Genomic DNA, 22,530 nt, shown 5'->3' with positions numbered 1-22,530 from the left:
AATCACATTTTCGTCTTTTTTGCACCAGTGCAGCTGTGCTGACATAGGAGGAAGGAACAGAGATTTTGCTCCCTTCGCCTTCCCAACCCATATGATTATTAACCCAAGTGTATTCTCTGACCCCAGGAGTCTGTTTTCTGATGGGAGGGGGAGATCTGAATCCATCAGTGATTTTCACAGATTGTAGGATCAACTCAACCACTACAGATTAATCTGATATACTGATTTGGTTTCAGTATGATGGATCTTGCCAAATGGCAAAATAGTTCCCCTGAATTACCATAGTATATTCTTCCTAGGCTTTCCCATGCTTAGAAGAATCTAAAAGTTATAATGGCTGTTTCCTGTGCTACAAAAATCCTACACAGAGTTTGCTTTCATATAGAACTTTTGCAGTGTGTGAAGTGGCTGGCCCTCAGATGATTCATTGGTAGTTTCCATCAACATTCCTCAGGCAATTAAAAAAATACTGACAATACCATGATGCCACATGCATTATACATGGAAGTAAGTTTCATGGAAACTTCTATGGTGTATATTTCAGATCAAAGTGCTAGCCCTTCAAAGAGCAGTATTCCACCAGCGCATGGATTTTTACATATACATTTATTCCAATATACACTGTATGAAGAAGCCCTAGCCAATTTTGTTTTACTAGTGTGTGTAATGCTGTCTACATGAAGGCGCTTCCTGCATCATAGCTGCATAATATTTAAGCAGCCCTAAATATTAACTGATAGCTAGTCTTCTAAAACCCAGAGCTGCCAATTTTATTTCTTAACACAATAAATCTGGATTTTAAAATTTCTCAAAATATTAACTATAGCTACACAACCATTTCAGGAACTTACCAATGGATACATTTCTTGTTTCTTGAGCTACCTGTACTTCAGTGTGCTTACTTATGTCCAATTTTATGTTCCCTGTCTCCAAGTTCTTCACAAGTCCTTCATTGTCTTCATTCAGGGGAGTTTCAGCAGGTGCAAGTGCATCTGAAGCAGCAGTCGATATTGGCGTAGTAGATTTTGAACCTGCTTGGCTATCAGAAAGTTCATCCTAAAGGACAGAGAATTTTGCCAAAATTACAGAATTTTATGCATAATTTTATAATGGTGCTTCTGGATGGATAGTAAAGCCAGTTAATATGTTGCCTGTCCTAGTCAAAAATGCCTATTACAACTAGAACAGATGGGACGAGTAATCCCATATGCTAGACATCCTCTTCCACCAAAGGAGAATCTCATGTTCACAGAACTGAGATGTTGTTTACATCCTTGTTACTCTTTAAGTAACAGTACTCACATAAACAAAGCCAGTGTGGTGTCATCAACAGTGTTTGACTGACCCAGTAGATCCAAGTTTAAATTCTCATTCATGGAAAAAATGAACACGAGTTCTTTAAACAACAGGGGGTTGTGGGCCTGATTCACATTGAGTCTGTGGCATGAGGGAAGGGCTTTTTTAAGGTTCCTCCCCCCCACACACATACACACAATTGTCCCAACATGAAACAGTGCTATAGAGTTACTATTTGCCCTATGGGGGAAACATACAGGGACTGAAATTGCCCCAGCTTGCCCCAACAGAGAAAATAGCAGCTTGATGGGTCATTTCAGGTTGATAAAATATTACTGGGAGGAGTTAACTCCCCCCCCCCCTGCAATGCCACAGGCTCAATCTGAATGGGGCCTACACATACCTGTTATTTCAAGTACTAAACAAACTGCTGGGAGGTCCCAGTTTCATGTCTAGTTGGCCCTTGGCCACCAGGCAACTGTGAACCAGCCTTCCTCAATGTAGCCTACCTCTGAGCTATTAGGAGGGTCAAACGGAAGAAGAGAGAACCATGTACAATGCCCTGAGCTCTTCAGAGGAAGGAGGGATTAAAATGTACTCTTTAATATATTTATATATGTCACTCCTGCAAGCAGCAGTATGAATGGGTCTACCATGAAAGCAACTGGTTTTCAATCTAGAGCCAAATGATGACATCCTACAAGGGATCCCTCCCTCACTGTAAATAAACTTACTTCCCTCCCTTACTCTGAATAAAGCTGTCTTCAGAAAGTGCTATTATCTGCTGCCATACAGCATACCACCTTCATGAACTAGCCCCCCTCTTTCTTTAGCACAATTCTTACATAATCAGTGGTGTTGTTATAGCATGATGATGATAAGGAACAAGGAAGTTATGGAAAAGTAAGCCGCCCAAGACAAAAAAAGTTCTGTTGTAAAGTTCAAAAAGCAGGCAAAGATACACAAGCAATTCTATCAAAGTTTTCCTTCCATGAATAAGCCATTATGTTATCATTTCTATAGCAGGTTTTGCGATCTTATATGGGAATAAACGGAATACATTTACAAATTATTCTAGGCATAGCTCTGTGTTTTCTTCACAACATAAGCTATTTTTCTTTTATTTTTCTTTCTTTTTTTTTTGCATAATCATCTATTTATGCTATAAACTGAACACACAAAGGACTAAAACATACTGGGCCAGGGAATAAAGGACCAAACGTTATGAGAAGCTGCCAACAATGAAATCCATATTAGATGCAACTGAAGCAGACATGATGATTTATGTTTACATGTCCCCTGGTCACATCTAAAAAATGGACTTATAAAAAGTTTGTGTACATAAGAGTAGCTGACAACCCCACCCCCCACCTGCTTATGCTCAGTTACTTGAAGCACCACCCCCACTCCACCTCATTTCTGGTATCAGAGCTGGAGCAGAAAAAACACCTGCAGTGATGAAGCACGTTGAGGTAAGGCAAGGGATGGGAAAGGATTCAGCAGGTCTCCCCCCATTGCACATTTTGCTACCAAAAATAGTCTTCCATCACCCCCTTCTTTGGAGATTATCAGGTCAGGCATATGAAGAACAAATGCAACATGGATCATCTTTCACTAATTAAACCTTGTATACAACTGGAAAAAAACTCATCACAATTGAAATGGATAGCAATATAATCCATTACTAAACATTGAACAAAAATATACTTTAAGAACTTTTAATCATAGCTCACACAAAGCATTTGTAAGACTGTTGCCTTAGAGGGCTAAAATCGCACTTGAAAGTCAGTTTCAATGAAATGAATGAGACTAACTTTTACTCAAGGCCAGCTAACATTCTGAATTTCTCCATGTACTTGCATATGTGGGCATATTTTGCATGGGAAGATGAGCATGAACCACATGGAGGGTGAGCAGCTAGTGAATGATCACTTAATGTTTAACCAACCTATTTGTGTGAATGTTGCAGCGCTTTCCCCAGCAGCTTATCACTGCAATCACCAAGTTGCATAGCACAGTTCATATCAACTTTTCCCCATGTGTACATGGGTGCATGGAAAAGCTGCAAAATAAAACATTCACACCACACGTTCTACCAAATTACATACAAATGCATACCTGCAGCCTGGAACTCCAGCAATGGTACAGTTATTTAAAAAGAATTAAAGCCCTATTACCTGTCACGTACAAATACAGGGGCTTTTCTTTAAAGCAAGATTTATCTGTGTTGATGCATTATTGCCTTTGAAGAATGGGCAATATCAGGGAAGCTCTTGGATCTGACTGGTAACCTTCCTCCCTTATCTAACAGCACTCAATTGGCCTCATCTCTCTGAAGCCCTTGAAAACATCTGGTTTCCACAGTGCATATAAATCAACTGCCTGTAGTCAAGCCTCAGTGCTCCAGTCTCAAAGCCTAATTTGCCTTCCTAATATTGGAAGATTTATTCTCATTAGCAATCATCCTGTGGCTTTTGAAAAGTTTGCATTAAGCATGTGCACATACAGAGAAATTATGTACATGGACAGGAACAATAGCAAATAACAAAAAGAAGGAATTTTCTGATACTAGTGTTATTTTTCCAGTGACAGTCCTTTTTTGCCTTTAAGTAGGCAGTCTCCCCACACATATTATGTTTTTATATCTGTTTTAATATTTGTTTATCAAATCGTTTTATACTGTTGTTGCCGGCCTTGAGTCCTGAGATGCTCTGGAGAAAAGCAGGCATGTACATATTTTAACTATACATGACTTAATTCATATCACAGTTATTTTTGTTATTTGCTCCAGCTGCTATATAGAGTGGTGTAGATAGTGGTCGCCTGCTCAAGTAACACTGGCACAAAGCACCCACAGGCACATAAAGTACATGAACAGATTGTTGTACATATTAGATTCCATGTCAAAAATGAAGTCAAATGAGGAGGAAGTTCTTGTATTTTATTGTAATGAAATATGGAAAAGAGTTAGGCCAAAGGACCCATCAAAACTGATTGCTTTCTTCTCAGCATAATCAGGAAACGTGCCTCAATTAATAGGAAAACAATTAGACCAAATAGTTAACCAAAAATTGACAACTTTCTTCTTTTTCTTCTTCATCTTCTTCTTGAGCATATTCTGAACATATTCAGGAAATACATGATATTTTATACATGGACTGACATCATCATATCATCATCATGGGAATAATATTCAAAAGGCATAATTGGTTACAAAAACATAAACAACATTTACATAACAGGCCTTTCTAACATCCTAATAAAATATTACTTAAAGAATAATTCTATAAAAACCAGAGAGATATGAATATGAACAATCAAGAAGGAAAAACCTATATATAAAATCTTTATATTCCCATTCATACTACATGATCTCTGAACTGTAGCCTAGGTCGAAATCACACCAGTCCAGAACTAGTGCTCCCTCTCACCTGACCCACAATGCAAGCACTCCAGCATTTAGAACTGCTCTGCAGTGGAAAATGGCAAAGCTACGTAATTTTGTATCTTTGCTTCGCCTTACTGGCTAGGACAGGTCATAAATACCCTACTGGGTCACACCAGTTGTCCATTCTGCTCTAGCATCTTGTTTTGCACAGTGGTCAATAAATTGCCCTGGAGGATTAACAAACAGGATACATTATTTTATTTTATTTGTTTTATTTATTTAATTTATACCCCCACCCTCCCCGCCAAAGGCGGGCCCAGGGTGGCTTATATAGAGGTCAAGGCCTCCTGTAATGCTGTTAAACACTAATATTCAGACATTCCTGCCACTGGATATGAAGATTTCCTTTAGTCATAGCTAATTCCATTTTACAGCCATCTATGTCAGAGGCCATCACTACAGTCATTGTCAGTGAATTCCACAATGCAATAATTCATTGCATGAATAAGTACTTCCTTTGGTCTATCCTGAATCTATTGCACGTTACCTTCAGTCAGTGACCCCAAGTCCTAATTTTACAGGAGACCAAATAAAATTTTCTGTCCACTTTCTACACCCTATTCATAATTTTATGAACACTTCTATCATGCACCCCCTTAGTTATATTTTCTCTAAACAAAAAATCCCTGACTCTTCAATCTTTCCTTATAAGAAAGGGCCTCCAACCCGAATCATCTTGGTTCCTCTCTTCTGTATTTTCCCCAGGTCTTTGCTTTCTTTTCTTTTTTGGGGGGGAATACAGAGATCAAAACTGTACAAAGTACTTCAATTGAGGTCAATATAAATACCATCATTTTATTTTCAGTCCCACTCCTAATAATCTCAGCACGGAGTTTGCCTGTTTCAGTGCTGCCACACACTGAGTCAACATTTTAATCAAGCTAGCTCTTACAATGCCAAGATCTCTTTCCATCTCAGTTTCTGCTAGTTCAGACTCTATCAAAGTATATTTAGAATTAGGATTTTTTTCCCAATGTACATCATCTTGCTCTTACACTGAACTTCACTGGCCACATTGCTGCACACTCACTCAAGTGTGAAGATATCTTCCTGGAGATCTTTCACAATCTGTTTTGGTATTATCTGCAAATCTGACTACTATACGACTCACCTCCAGTTCCATACCATTTATAAACAAATTAAATGGCACCAGTCCCAATATCAGTTTTTGTTAGATCCCATTTCACACTTTCCTCCACTGTGAAAACTGTTCATTAACTCTTACTCTTTGCTTCTAGTTAAACCAATTTAAGACCTGCCATGTTATCCTGTGATTGCTGAGCTTACTCATGAGTGTTTTTTGGAAGTCCAAGTATATGGTTTTTACTGGATCACCCTTATCCATATGCTTGTTTACCATTTTCTTAAAAAATTCCAAAAGGCTAGTAAGGTAGGACTTTCCTTTACCAAATCCATGCTAATTTCCCCTCAGCTGGTAGCTTCTTCTATATGCTTAATAGTCTATTTTTGATAACCATTTCTTCTAGTTTTCTCAGAACAAACGTTAGGATAACTGGTCTGTAATTTTCTGGATCTCCTCTGAACTCCTCCAAAGTTACATGTGCAACTTTCTAGTCCTCTACTAAGGATGTTAATTTTAGCAATAATTTACAAATAGGAATCAGAAGACCAGCAATTTCACATTTGAGTTTTTTAATTTAGTCCTTTAACTTAATCTATCATCACTTCTACCTGAGTCAGTTCTTACTCTTCCCAAGAAAACAGGGTTGCACTTACCTGTAACTGTTGTTCATTGAGTGGTCTTCTGTGCAGGCACACATTGGGACTGCACGTGCACAGGCCAGCTGTGGAAAAGATTTCCAATGCTTTCTAGTAGGCTAGGAGCGCCCCTCCTCCCTCTGGTGCTTTCCTGCCAAAATGATCACATGACCAGGAAGAGGTATGCTACTCCCTCAGTTCTCTCCATGCTGATGACAGAGACCCCAAGAAACTAAGGTTCCAGAGAGTTCACAGCAGGGCAGGATGGAGGGATGTGTGCCTGCGGAGAAGACCACTGGATGAACAACAGTTACAGGTAAGTGCAACCCTGTTTTCATCATCGTGGCTTCTGTGCAGTCCCACTTTGGGAGATTAGCAAGCTCTTTGACTGAAGGAGATGGGTGTGAAACTCTCAAAGGGAGAGACCATGGCGGAACACCTTTCCAACAGTTGTTTAATGTCTTATTTTGACCTTCACTCAGAACTGTCTTATAAAGGAACAGGGAACTCTCTACAAGTGTCCCAACTGAAATACATGCAGGAACATGGCAAAGAAAAAACAGCACTCTTCTGAAGAGAGCTGTGATATGTAAAGTGGTACTGAACAGCCATGCACTCAAATAGCCTCTGCCAACCCACAAGGATGGGTTGTGTGAGGATGCTGACCAATCCTTCTTGGAGCCTGAGAGATCATTACAAAGTAGTGTTGTCATAAACAGCAGATCAAAACCCAAGAAAAGTCACATTCAAGGAATGTAAGGAGTACACAGATGTTTGGTATGAGAAACAAGTATAAAGTTAGTGTTGTGTGACATGAGGACTGAGAGACAATACCTGGTAAGGGTTAGACACCCTAACCTTATGAAACTTCATGAATGGAGGGCATAGTTTAGAACCCACAATGTCCTCATTCCACAGTTGGAAGTGCCGCATACTAAAACTGTGTACTAAAAATCCCTATTCTAAATGAAGCACCAGGGAGGGGGGGGGGGTCAAATGAAGGGTTATAACCTCCATTTCGTAACATCTTTAGAAATCCAATAAGGAAGAGGAAAGTTTAGAGAGTTTGAGTTCAAACCAGTGGCCAAAAAATAATCAACAGCACAAGAAGCAGGGCCCAAACCCTGTCATAGCCTCAGTACAGAACCTTTTCCACTTAGAGGTGCAAGATCTGGTAGTGAAGGAGTGGTGCTTTCCTCCCAGAAAAGTCAGAGGCTACTACTAAAATGCAGGAAAGAAGCTGATCGAACTACCGAAGTTGTCAGCAGGTATGAGAATAAGCAGATCTGCATCATAATAATGAAAGCAGTGAAGCAGGTGTGATGTGGCCAAAGAAAGGATGGACAGGATACACCAAAAATGAACCCTGTACAGCAATCTGCACAGCAAACAACCACAGAAAAAAACCATAAAAACAGATTACCTTGCCAAGGGATTAGGGGATTCCCCAATGACAGGGTTCCCTGTCAGGAAAGGAGCAAAAAAGGACAGGGCATAGAATATCCCATTGTGGGCCAAGGCCAAATAGCCTAGGCCTCCAATCAAAGCATCTGGGAGTGAGTCTCTGTTAGTCAATGAAAACATAATTACAGTGGGGAATCAAACCCAGTTCTCTCGGATTAGAGTCCGCGCAATTAACCACTACACCAAACTGGCTAAGAAAGCCAAAGTTAAACTCAAATGCTAAGATAAAAAGGGCTGCCCTCAAAAGGATCAACAACCACAGCCAACCATCAACAGAGCAGGGAAAACAATATAGCAGCCTCACATGGGCCACCCTAACTGCTGTGCATTTTGTAAAACACCATAGGCATAATTCCAAACAAAGGGGAATGTTAGAATTCTATCACTGGGAGCTTCCATTTCCAATGACAGAGGGACTGTTCACAGGAATGGTAAAGAGGTCAATGAACAAGACATCCAAGAAAAAGTTTAAAGACTATAATAAACATAATTAGATGATCTGGACCTGAACATAGGCCTTTCAAGTGGCCTCCTTAACACATAAGAATAATTCAAAATAAATTTATATTTATGTAGGCAAGCTTGCAAGAGACAGACTAAGAGTTTACTAAATGAAATATATACCTGTTAGGATGATGGAGACAGAAAAGTTGCTTACACAGTTCATGAGAAATTGTTATTAAGGTGGAATAGGCATCAGTATAAATATTGGTAAAATTGAAAATAACCTCCATGTATATGTATGTATATGTGTGTATATGATTGTTTGTGTATATTATGTGGAAAATGTAATAAAACCCTGCCCCTTTGGGGGCAGTTAAAAAAAAGAATAATTCAAAATAACACCTTTTTCCTGTCACAGGGGTAGTACTGAACTGAATAATCTAATTAATGGGAGACAACCTCCCTTCAGAGGAGAGATGGTGAAATCTTGGGTCTGAGCCCACAGAGTGACATAGCTGTAAAAAAAAAGGTAGATAACCTGTGAGTGGCAGACAAGACAGAAGATCAATTTTTTTTCTTTATCTTGTAGAGTAAATCACCATAGAAGAGAGATGAAAGAATTTAAAGGACTTTTTACAAGTCCAATTTTAGAGACTTTTTCAATAGGAGATGCCAAGGATGGAACCTGGCATCCTGCACATGGGGAAAACGTATTCATAACCCAGAGAGCTATTCAAAGTCCAACTGAGCTATTCTAAGTCCTAAAAGATGATGCTGTTAAAGTGCTACACTCCATATGCCAGCAAATTTGGAAAACGCAACAGTGGCCACAGGATTGGAAAAGGTCAGTTTACATTCCAATCCCAAAGAAGGGCAATGCCAAGGAATGTTCAAACTATCGCACAATTGCACTCATATCACACGCTAGCAAGGTCATGCTAAAGATCCTACAAGCTAGGCTTCAACAGTACGTGGATAGAGAACTGCCAGAAGTACAAGCTGGGTTTCAAAGAGGTACAAGAACTAGAGATCAAATTGCCAACATTCGCTGGATTCGATCTACTTCTGCTTCACTGACTACACTAAAGCCTTTGATTGTGTGGATCACAACAAACTGTGGCAAGTCCTTAAAGAGATGGGAGTACCAGACCACCTCACATGTCTCCTGAGAAACCTGTATAAGGGTCAAGAAGCAACAGTTTGAACCGGACATGGAACAACTGGTTGGTTAAGAATAGCAAAAGAGTACGGCAAGGATGTATACTGTCACCCTGCTTATTTAATTTGTATGCAGAGTACATCATGCGAAATGTGGATGATTGCCGGGAAAAACATCAACAACTTCCGATATGCAGATGATACCACTCTAACGGCAGAAAGTGAAGAGGACCTAAAGAGCCACTTGCTAAGGGGAAAAGAGGAGAGCACAAAAGTTGGCTTGAAAGTCAACATCCAAAAAACTAAGATCATGGCATCCGGCCCCATCACAAATAGAAGGGGAAGTCATGGAAGCAGTGACAGAATTCACGTTCCTGGGATCCAAGATCACTGCAGATGGTGACTGCAGCCATGAAATTAAAAGACACCTGCTCCTTGGGAGGAAAGCTATGGCAAACCTAGGCAGCATAATAAAAAGTAGTAATTACACTGCCAACAAAATTCTGCATTGTCAAAGCAATGGTATTCCCAGCAGTAATGTATGGCTGTGAGAGTTGGACCATAGGGAAGGCCAAGCGCTGAAGAATAGATGTTTTTGAACTATGGTGCTGGAGAGAGTCCCTTGGACTGCAAGGAGATCAAATCAGTCAGTCCCAAAGGAAATCAAACCTGACTGTTCCCTGGAAGGACAGATACTGAAGCTGAAGCTCAAATACTTTGTCCACCAAATGAGAAGGGAGCACTCACTGGAGAAGACCCTGATGCTGGGAAAGATTGAAGGTAACAGAAGAAGGGGATGGCAAAGGATGAGATGGTTAGACAGTGTTATCGAGGCAACAAACATGTACTTAAGCAAACTCCGGAGCACAACGAAAGACAGGAGGGCCTGGCATGATGTGGTCCATGGGGTCGCGAAAAGAGTCAGACTCGACTGTGCAACTGAACAACAACAGGGTCTGAATACTGTTTGTAGGTTGTATTTTTTCATAAGTTTTCCCATCTGATCAGTGATTCCTTTGATATATGGCAAAAACAAAAAACAATACAACAGATGCTACGATCGGCAAAACACAGAAGAGGACCCCCCCCTACTTCTTCAGGAGTATACCGCGTACCATGCAGTTGTGGACAAGTTTACTTCGGGACCACACAGCGTAGCATTCAGACAAGAATAAAAGAACATGAAAGACACTGCAGACTTGGCCAACCTGAAAAATCAGCAGTGGCTGAACATAGCCTAACTCAAACAGGACGCAGTATTTTGTTCCAAAACACTGAAGGCTGGACAACACTTCCCATTACCATGTCAGATTACACAGGGAAGCCATTGAAATTCATAAACATAAACACAATTTCAACAGGAAAGAAGAGAGTTTAAAAATAAATAGGGCATGGTTTCCTGTCCTGAAAAACACAAAAGGATCTACATCAGACAATAGCACTACAGATAAGATTAGAATTTCAACAGCCAATCCATATACAAAAGAACCTCCTCAGGAAAGCTCTTTCATTAGCATGTTCATAGCCTGGGGAACTCCTACAAGATAATGACTCAGCCCTACCCCACCTTCCTGAGTAGATATAAATTACCTGCCTACCATTTTTCTTCTCACCTTGACCCAGAGAGTACTCCATCCTTCTGTGTTATACCTCTGAGGATGCCAGTCACAGCTACTGGTGAAACATTAGGTCCTACAATGTCAAGACCACAGCCATACAACACGGAAAATCTACAGCAACAGATGTTACAATCTTTTAGCAAATATATGCTTGATTTCACTGACCATCTCTATTGTGCTTGATGGCCAGCAAGTTAAATAGAACTTAATCTCTAATTCAGCCACTGCAGAGTGTGAGTACTGTAAACTGTTAGCCTGGATGGGAAGCAGAATTTCTTTGTTGTGCTTTCACTTTAAGTTATGAATCAACAGATCAATATGGCCCTTTTACTATCCCCTTTGAAGGAAGCTTGACACTCACTGTCTCACAGCCTATGCTGGTGATGTACATGATAAATCTGTTCCTTTTATAGAGGACAGTATTTTTACACTGCCCTAGTCTATGCTAGGGATTAGTTTTTTTGAGGGGGGGGAGGCTCCACAGAGAGGCTGTAAATTCTTCAGTCCAGTTGGGCAACACTCTATGAGGGGTCTCTCACATGACCCCTAAGGGGGTAAAAAAGGGGCAAAATGTGTTCCCCCAAATATTTTCCATGTGCCTGGCAGGCAGGCTGCTGCCTCCTTGCTCGCCCCACCCCCAATGGGTCAATTGTGTAGTTGAGAGTTCTGCGGTAAAACCTGCCTACTTGCACCCACCTCCCTCTGATTGCTCAGCTGTGGATCTCAATGTTCTGAGGTAAAAACACAGTCAGAAGAGACTGCAGACAGTTGAGGACAGTTTCAGGAATCAGCTATTCAAGACTCCTGAATTTTTTTAAAAAGCCAGCATGGCAATTGAGTTAATGAATGTTTATGGGGAGATCGTAAAGGACATTTCTAGGAGCCATTTTGATGCGCGCCTCCCTCATGAACCTGAAGAAATGTCCACCACATCACCACTCCCTCATACCAACTCCCCCTCACACCTCTCACCTTTTACTGCCCCCCCAAGAAAGCTCCTGGCAAACGTCAAGTCAGATACACCAACGCTACAAGGAGCAGGCAACTTAGGAATGCGGCAAAGACATTTGCACACAGTACTCCTGCGGATCACTGAGCTGCGCAGGCCAAGTACCAGCAAGATCACCCTGAAGGGCTCAGAACAATACAGTCTCCATATGAGCAAAACAATCCAGGAGCACAACAAGTAGAAAGGCCATCACTTTTGTGGAAGGTGGCAGGAGTTGACTTAACAGATTACTGCTTCTTAAATGGACAGTTCTATGTGGCCTGCTCCAGAGTGAGCTCATCAAGCAGCCTGGTGATCCTAATACTTGAGGGTAGAACCGCCAATGTGGTCTAGAGAGAGGTCCTTCAGTAGAGAGGGGGGAAAGTACGTCTCACTTCATTTTTACACTACAATCTTCTCCATTAGAATTCTTACAACAAATGTTACATTTCAAATTTCACATCATCAGTATTATAACTGGATTTACGGAACTTGAATACCGTGGCAAAGCACGGGTATCAGGCTAGTTAACATATCAGCTGAATTTAATAGCACTGCAGTCACCATTTGCAACTGGTGCAACAACATCTACGTGTCACACCACATGTTGAGCTCCACTCAGAACCACATCCAGGGTCACCATTCCCTGTAACTGGATCTGTGACCAATTGTTAATAAATGCATGGTCATTTCTGGTGTCCAGAAACCTTGTCTGTATGTCACGATCAAAGAACACATTTACCTAAACAATGTGGTAAAGGTAAAGGTTTCCCTTCCTCAAAAGCCAGTCGAATCCGACTCTAGGGTTATGGTGCTCATCTCCGTTTCCAAGTCAAAGAGCCAGTGCTGTCCGAAGACATTTCCGTGGTCATGTGGCCGGCATGACTAAATGCCGAGGCACACAGAACGCTATTATCTTCCCACCGAAGCCGTACCTATTTATCTACTTGCAATTTCTTGGTTTCGAACTGCTGGCTTGGCAGGAGCTGGGACCAGAGACAGGCGCTCACTCCATCAGGCGGCACTCAGGTCTCGAACTGCTGAACTACCAACCTTCCAGCCTGCAGTTCAATGTCTTAACCACTTGAACCACCACACTTAAGCCACATTGAGCCAATGTGAGGGCAGTTGTAATCAATTATTACATTTTTAGGGCAATCTATTATCATTCATTGATAATAGGATACCTCAGGTATTCACAGAATACCTCAGGAAAGCACCTCTGGAAGAAGTTTTAAATACCCTATTTACTTCACATGCCCATACATGCTTATTTCTACTACCTCACAAAAAATTGCAGCAATGCAGCTGAGTAGTTCTTTTCTATTTCATCTCTTTATTACTGAAGATTCACAAAGAGACGAAACTGCAGTCCAGAGTTCACCCATGCAGAGGGAAAACTTGGCTTTGTGCAAACATTTCTCAGCTTCTGTATTCCAACTGCATCCATGAAAGAATGCAGCACACAGACCACTGACTTTAGCAAACAAAAAGCTTCCAACAAACAGTCTGACTGCCAAGAAAAAAAAGGACCAAGGAAACCTAAGCAGATAGTTCAAATAGCTGGACAAAGAAAGGGACTAACCCAGTTGCACAATTAACGCTCTACTGATTAAGAGATTGGATTTATACCCTGCCCTTCACTACCTGAAGGAGTCTCAGAGTGGTTTACAATCTCTTTTCCCTTCCCCGCCCCACAACAAACACCCTATGAGGTAGGTGGGGCTGAATGAGCTCTTTCAAGAACTGCTTGTGAGAGAACAGCTCTGAAAGAACTTGTAACTGACCCAAGGTCACACCAGCAGCTGCATGTGGAGGAGTGAGGGATCAAACCCAGTTCTCCCAGATTAGCGTCCGCACTCCTAACCATTAACCATGTAAGCAGACTGCAAATAACTCTCCCACCTCTCTTTAAAGCTGTGTCACAGAAAACAGAAGAACAGTGGGGGAATATCTTCAATACACTAGTAGCTTTTGTTTGTTTTTGCTTTTTAAGTTTACTTCACAGTATTTTTCATCCCAGGGCTTTTCAGTATTCAGCTACACAATGCCCCAGACAGAGCACAAAAGATGTCCCTTCACCAGATAATCCTAATTCATGCTATCCAAACAACAATGCAGCAGAATTTAAATGATTACCTCTTTTTTTGTTTGGCTTGTAGACAGTTTTTAAAATTTACCCATAGGGTTTTTCAAGGCAAGTGACATGCAGAGATATTTTGCCATTGCCCACCTCTGTGTAGTAACCATAGCTATATAGTTGCTAATATACCCCAAACTAAATAGAACTATGATTTAAGTTTTGAACTGCTTAAAAATTTTTAGCACTGAAAGAAACTGAGTCATCACCATGGATATTAATAAGTCATTCAAGATCTGTTAGGTGGGTATGTACAATTTAGGGGGGAAAGGGAAATATCTTAAATGTCTCTAGACATTCTGTGGCCTTAATATCAGATCTGTCTGAAAAATATTTCACGGAAGGCACAATACAATTTATATTCCTTTACAAGAAGGAAACTTCAGATAGAGATACATTATATACAGTATTTTTCTTTACACCATTTTTTAAATTTAGCTTTTTAACCTAAGTTTGGATATAATTTTTACACCCATCTCCATTCATTTTCCCAAGTGTTCTTCCCATAGGAAAAACCAAAATTACAACCCTGACCACACTGATAAGCCAACAGAAAAATATAACTGCTTAGTCAACTCATAACAAGAAATGCACACATAAAAAGCTGTACACACCTAGAAAACTAAAAAAGTAGCAACACTGTTCTCATGAAGCCAGAAATCAAGGTTTGTGTTTCCCACAATCCCAAGTGCCACCTCAGACCCATTTATCAAGACACAGAACACAAAAAACTCACCTTCAACTTACCTGGAGAGACTCACATTTAAAAGGGTAAAAACTAAAGACAGAAATTGGGGTTGTTGGTATCATCTATAAATGATGTTATCACAAGAAATATTTTTAAAAACTGTCCATAGTTGGAAAATACCACCTAAACCACTAACTCACCTTTAGGCTGGTGTGAGAGCGTGGCTGACTTAGTTCGTGGAACTTCCAACTGTCTGACCCAGGAGTTTCCAGTGCTCCTCTCTGAGTGTCAGGTGTAAGAAGTGCATCTCCTGGAGGTAGTGGGAAGAGGCCGAGTGATATAGGACGTTCTTTTCTGCTGAGGGAAAAAAATTATTTGCATCGGTTTCTTACACTGCATCTACTTTTGAATGAAGAAAGTAGCATAAGCTAACAAAAATTTTAAAAATTCAATTATATTTAACACAGCAATTTGCGAAGCTGTTTTCTTACATGATTTATTTTAAACCAGAGATGTGCCGTAGAGGTTTTTACATTGCTTTATTTTTTTGCAGGGAAAAAAATCTATTTTAAAGTTTCATTGTTTCATCAAATTAACAATAAATGAATGCCACTGCCGTTTAGACAAGCTTGGCCATTTTACAGTTACAATTAACATTTTTGGTGATTATCCCTGTGAATTTGTGAGAGTACACGTATGCTGTACTGATTTGTAAAAAAAAAAAAAACCCTCTGGGAGAAGCATTATATATAATAATCCAAATTTTAAAAATTGTTATGAGTCTTTGCAGATTAAATCAAAACCAAAGCTAAAACTGATGTGTCTCCTGTCATGTGGTGGAAGGGATACCGTGATCATCAACCTGATGTGAAACTAGTAATACAAGTGATGTGAAACCCAGGTACCCCAATGACCTTCACGGAACAGAGTTAAATTCTATTGAAAGAGATAACTGGGCAACTATGTCCATAGCATACATCATACATAGTTCTTTGTGTGTGCTAAAATTAGTGTGTCAACCGTTTTCAGTTTTTTTTCTTCAAGTTACATAATGTAAGGGAATACAATCTATATTTCTCTTACATTTTCACAAGTATTATATCAATTAGAAATAATTTTCATATAAACCTTTAAATACATCAGTCACATTATTTTCCCCTAATTAAATATTATAATTCAAGTTTCTGTTGCAACTGGGACATAAAATTAACATGGGGTACTTTTAAAACCTTGTTTACTAAATAAGTCAAAATAAACATACTAAATCAGATTATATACTATTGAGGCCATTGTCATATTTTCCAGTTCCTGCTTTTCCAGAAAACCTACAACACTGGTTTAAACTGATCAGGCATACTCCTTTCGCAGGGAACTGTTTATAACGGTTAGTATTATGAGAATTTCCACTGTCAGCAGTTACGACTACAAAAACCTGGAATCCTCATTGGTGGCAATGTTGTGGAGGTGGAGCATATTTCTAGCATGAAGAAAATAGCCAAGGCAAACACATATTTCAGATGTACAGAAGCAAACAGAAGAAATAGAAATTAAGCTGAAAACAGACAACAACAAATGGCGAATGATACAGAACAACTGCACACTCTGTCAAATACTTTAGACTGAAGACACATAGTGGGGAAGAAAACTTTTAGAATTGGGGGGGAGGGGGTAAGAGAAGATTTCAAAGAAAACATACATGTACCTTCCATATAGTATATTATATACTATATACCTTCTATATACTATACTATACTTATATATACAAGCATTTGTATATATTGTGTGACTCCCAGTAGGGGAGTATATATACAAATATATTGCATTTGTATATATTGTGTGACTCCCAGCAGGGGAAGCAAAGGGGAGGCATGCCTTCCCGATCGGTCTTTCCCTCCCAAGCGGTGTTTCCCTCCATGGGTAGGCTTGAGGTGGGGGGAGGAGAAAGAAAGCAACTTTAAATGAGTTCTAAAAGCCCCCCCCCCGCCAGCTTGGAGAAGACATTTGTCTCTAAATCCCTTCTCCAAGCCAAGCCAACCAGCCAGTGAGGGGGCGGGGGCCTGGAGGACGCATTTAAAGTTAAAGTTGCTTTTTTTCCACCTCTCCCCCCCGCTTCTATTTGCTTTCTTTCCCATTTCTCTCTCTCTCCCCCCCCCTCCCTCCCCATCTCAAGTTAAATCTGTTCTCCAAGCCCTTCTCCACTGCCACACCAGCCAGCTGGCTTGTCTCAGAGAAGGCATTGGTCTCTTTAAATCCCTTCTCCAAGCCAAGCCAGCTGGCATGGGTGTGGGGGGGTTGGAGAACACATTTACACTCCCTTCCTTCCTTCCCTCCCCATTTATTTGCTTTCTTTCCACCTCTTTCTCTCTTTTCCCCTTCCTTCCTCCCCATCTGTTTGCTTTCTTTCCACCTCTTTCTTTCTTTTCTCCTTTCTTTCTCCCTCCTTCCCCTCCCCCATCTATTTGCTTTCATTGTTTCTTTCTTTCTTTCTCTTTCTCTCTTTCTCCCTTCCTCCCCTCCCCCATCTATTTGCTTTCTTTCTTTCTCTTTCTCTCTCTCTCCTTTCTTTCTACCTCTTTCACTCTTTCTACCTTTCTCTTTGTCTCTTTCTTCCTTCCTCCCTTCCTCCGTCCCCATCTATTTTCTTTCTCTGTCTCTTTCTTCCTCCCTCCCTCCCTATCTATTTTCTTTCTCTCTCTCTCTGTTTCTCTTTCTTTCTCTCTCCCTTCCTTCCCCCCTCCCCTATCTATTTGCTTTCTTTCCACCTTTCTTTCTCCCTTTCTCCCTTCCTTTCCCCTTCTTCCCCCATCTATTTTCTTTTTTTTGTTTTTCTCTCTTTCGCTCCATCTCTTTCATTCTTTCTTTCCACCTCTCTCTCACTCTCTCTTTCTCTCTTAGACAAATAAATATCATTAGGAAACAAATACCATTGGACAAATAAATATTATCAATATATATTTTTATGCTTTTGTTTTTATTTTGGCAGTCTCATTTAATGTTAATAGAAAGCAAATTTGCATATTTTTCAAAAAAACCTTTGGTGATATTTGTTCATGTCTTGTGGCTCTCAAACATCTGATGTTTATTCTGTATGGCTCTTACGTGAAGCAATTTTGGCCACCCCTGTACTATATCATTGTGCAACAATTTATAAAACAGCATGTTTTAACCAAATGTATTTAATACTAATGTTGCTACACTAAAAGTAGTCCATGCAAACATCTCAGGCTAGACTTGGCCACCTGGAGGGAAAATATCTGGACTTCTGAATCAGTGCTAGAACCGACTACTTCCAAACAACTATCTTAAAGGACCACTAGTGCTAAACAACAACAGTTTTCCTAGTTTCAGTTCTTGTACATATGATCTATGATCAATGGATATTAGTATCCTTCCCAGTATCACCATGCCAGATCAAAGGGAGACCTCTTCTCCTCAAAGCAAATGCAATGAACTGTATTGTTTTTCTGATACCTCAGCACTTGTGAGGCTTGCCAAAATAACTAGTGCTTCTGTGTATGAACCATTTTGCTTACATGCACTGGCATATGTAGCCTGTACATACGGGGAGGCACAAAAGCAAGCTTTCAACATTCACATGACTTCCTCTACCCTGCAATAACCTTTAACGAGTTCCTACTCAGTGGTTTGTATCCTACTATTCTGTTCAATGAAGCTTGAAGCCTTCCTCTGTTTAAGTGCCTCTTCCTCTCACAGAGGAGCCACTTAAGTTGGAGAAGGTTTCAAATTTTGCTTAATGAAGTGGTGGGGCCCAGGCCAGTATTTCTGATCAAGGGACCAATCCTAAAACAAAAGCATTTCTGATGTGCAAGTGATGAAGCAGCACTACTCAAGGCTTACACAGTAGTGGGGAGCACGAATTGTTTCCAGGCAAACAGAAAGGCAAGCTGAGAATGGGGTTTTGTTCAGGCTGTTGATGCGCTACAAATGCCTAACACTGTATAGAGTAAACAGGCAAGGTAGTAAAGGTTTCTTGACTAGGAACATGTATGAGATTGCACTGGACCCAATGTATTAGATATAATTTTTGCTTTCTCACAACATAGGCCCCGGTCACACGGGCCAGATATCGCGGGGGGAGGCGTGGCTAATTGCCCCGGAGGAAACTAACGTGCGGCTGCCCGAGTATACGTCCCGGTCGAGGTCCCGTGGTTCGGGGGAAATGCCGATCAGACGGGTATCCTGCAGCGCGGCACAGAAGCCACATTGCGCGATCGCACTAGCAATCGCTCTTTGTGCACATGCACTGTTGGGCGCTGTTGCGCAACCTGTGGAGACGAACAGCGACAGGCGGCAGATGCCACATAAGTCCACCGGGAACGCGATCAGACACCCACCGTTGGCCCGCGGTTTCAGGAAACTAGAACCTTGTAGGTACTAGTTTTTAACTCCACACCTTTGGCGGGGAGCCACGGGTTCGCCACGGGAGCACTGCGCTTCCCAGATTTTGAGGTGAGATCGCGCCTGGAAAATCCGCTGGACTCCCATGCCTCTCCCGCGGCAACTTTGCCGTGTGACCGGGGCTTTAGTGTTGCAACCATCAACTTTCTGGGCTTCCCCCAACTTCAGAAAGTCTGGATTTTCATACCTCCCTTCCCATACCTGGCATCACCACCCCTCCCCCAACAAGATATTTTAATAGTATTTTAACAGGGATACCTCAACTAGTGATAATTTTTCAATGCCAAAGCATCTGCAAGTGCCAAGGAGGATGGCAGGTGGAAAAAGAAAGTGCCAAGTAAATCTCCATGTGGAAGCACTGTTGTTGAGGTGAACATAAGGTATTCACGGCATCAATCAGATCAGAACAGGGAATCATCCCTGTGCAGAAGCAACCCTAGTTCCCCATGTTATGACAATAAGTGGAGGTACCTTTGCTACCAAGGAATACACTTAAAAACACACAGAAATAATGGAAAAACCCCCCCCAGGGGGGGGGGGGGGGGGGCTTGAAATCACAAGACAAAGAAAAGTGAAATAATGTGGAACAAGCAATGTACAGACTAAACCCGTTAAAAATTATGCTGCAGGCCTCACCCCCAAGAAGTACTCATGACGGGATAATCATGAAGCAGACAACTGTAGTGACAACAGTAGGTTTTGAAGTAGAAGTGGCATGGTGGGAGTGGAGAAAGAACAATGTTTGGATCACACTCAACAAGTGAGTAAATTATTATACATTCCCTGTACAAAAGCTACTTTGACTGGAAAGACCTCTAGATTAAGTAGCATGTTAGCTTGAATCTTCCCCATACATCAGTAATTTTTTTAAATATATGCATGAACAAAAACACATAGTTAAAAGCATCTTTGAGTCTGAAAGACTCCACAACTGAAAATACACCACTGATTAAACACAACGTCACACATCATTAATTCACTTAGGTGAAGGTTAATCGTGGACTACTAAAATGCTACAACTATGTAGCTCTGCAGTCAAATTCTTCATACTTCAGAGAAACTTGTATGAAAAGAATTTCGCTAATCCTACTTAATATAAATCCTTTTAAAAACATTACTTTCATATTATCCATAGCACCCCTAATTTTCTAAAAGTTCCAAGCGCTAAATGTTTACCAGAAGGCAGTATGGATCCTTGCAAACTGTTATTTTCTTTATGTTAACTTGGAGAAGTTGCCTGGCTTTTTAAAAATTTTGAATTTCCCCCAATCACTAAAGTAAATCTAATTAGATTTAGTTTTTATATTACTTTGGCAATACAGGACCCACATCAGTGCTGCTCAGTCTCACAGCCTCTGTTTTTGTGATAAGAGATACAACCAGAAGACCCCATACTGTGGCTCCTCCCTATTCCAACATTAACTCAAGAGCTTGGGCTTCAAAGTAGGACAGTCTTATGGAATATGCTTACTTAGAACATCAAATAAACGTTTGAGGATATGCAACTTATTTCACCTTTACTCAGCATGGACTAAAAATTTAAAATGGCCTGCTTCAATGCTCCCTATTACATAATCCACCATGAAGAATTTAATTCCAATTATAAAAGAGTTGCACTCTGTTTAAAGAACATATGTAAGTTCTGCCTTAATATATTATACAATGCCCAGCACATCAAATATTAAGTTTTAAAACATAACAGAAGTTCTCAGAAAGCCATACTACAGTTCTGACCACAGTTACGCTGCAGTGCTCTTACAATGAAAACAAATGGCATATAGATGGAATGAAAAGAGCTTTAGTTTAACAAAGGTGTTTAAATACATCTTTCCCCCACCTAAAATACTTAAAATAATTTTGCATTCCAGTAGTTAATTTACACAAATATCCCCCGCAAACAGGAATTATGCCTGTGAAAGGCTATTCAATATCAAATTCTGCAGAATCCTCTGGAGTTTAAAAAAAAAAAGACAGACTGAATAAATGAAAGGCCTCTACTACACAGTAGCAGCCATGCTATCCAGTATTAGCCAAGCACCTGACAGTACAGTGAATGCAAATCTTGGTCCACAATGTTTTCACATAGTATTTCATGCCATTTACAAGGTACAGTAATGAAAAGGCTAACACTGTTCTTGAGAACATAACTGACTTTGTTGCAATCTCAAGGAAAGCACAAAGAAAATGGAATTCTATATTTTCAATGGACAGGCTTAGGATAACACAGTCTATGGATGTCAAGTTTAAATAAGGATTTAAAATCAGCACTGAAGAGATCACCATCCCACTACCTCCTCTCCCAAGCAGAGAGAAATAACAGAGAACCAAAGAACAAAGAATACAGCTGGCAGAGGATCAGTGGTCCAAGTACCTGAGAATCCTTGGTAGGTTCTGCGTCAGAGCTGGCACACCAGTGGATATAGAAAAGTGCACAAGCAGCAAAACAGAAAGAGACACTAAAATAGCTGAATTAATGACCACCGCCCCGCCAACGAAGCCAAACACAAATAGCAGCATGCATCCAGGACTCATGGCGCTGCGCTGGCATGGTGAAATGCAGGAACCAAGGCTACACAGGGGACAAGGGAGTATCTTTGTAGTGAGAGTCTGTCATTCAGCCGCTGCCACAAAAACAATGCCATCGGCAGCAGCTTTCCAATCTCTTCCGCAGCAGCTCCAAAGCCAATGACATCACCTCATTCTCCTCCCCCACCTAACAAGGAAAAAAGCCACCACAGAGCGGCTTCTCTTCTCCCAAGCATCTATGCAGCAACCTACAGATACAAGCAAGCTTGTAAGCTGCTTTTCCCCTCCCCACCACTTCAAAGCTTTGTAGCTCAGCTCTGGTTCACTGGATGGGAAAATCCGACATCTACATAATGCAGCCACAAAGCTCTCTTAGAAGAGCTGTCTCAGGAACATGTGGACAAAAGTACAAATCATGCAAATGTAATTCAATTATTTCAAGTCCTTTAGCGGGACATCTTTTCATTGCTGCTTTTGTGCTGGTTTGGGTGAAAAAAGGAGAAAACCTGTCTTACCAGAGCTGTAAGAAGATATGCTTAAACTTAAAGCAGTCATGGATAATTGCAGCCAGGCCTCCCATTGTCTCAACAGCATTACCATTTCCACCCCACCCACCCATGG

General features: G+C 40.8%; 1 protein-coding gene across 11 annotated transcripts in view; it reads right to left on the bottom strand.

Moving 5' to 3' along the window:
* SPAG9 (sperm associated antigen 9) overlaps positions 1-22,530 on the bottom strand; it is a 132,568-nt gene that overhangs the window by 68,341 nt on the left and 41,697 nt on the right. For 6 of the 11 annotated variants that reach the window (XM_015420372.1, XM_015420378.1, XM_015420374.1 and 3 more), the window contains exons 5-6: positions 15,165-15,321; positions 852-1,056 (exon numbers count right to left, since the gene is read on the bottom strand). In XM_015420372.1, the coding sequence (XP_015275858.1) occupies positions 852-1,056; positions 15,165-15,321 (362 nt within the window). The remainder of the gene's footprint in view (positions 1-851; positions 1,057-15,164; positions 15,322-22,530) is intronic. The other 5 variants (XM_015420373.1, XM_015420381.1, XM_015420377.1 and 2 more) reach the window with 2 other exon arrangements.

The sequence above is a fragment of the Gekko japonicus genome, unplaced genomic scaffold (genome assembly GCF_001447785.1).
Source record: "Gekko japonicus isolate JY-2015 unplaced genomic scaffold, Gekko_japonicus_V1.1 scaffold360, whole genome shotgun sequence".
Classification (NCBI taxonomy): Eukaryota; Metazoa; Chordata; class Lepidosauria; order Squamata; family Gekkonidae; genus Gekko; species Gekko japonicus.
This window is presented reverse-complemented; position numbering and strand designations above follow the sequence as displayed.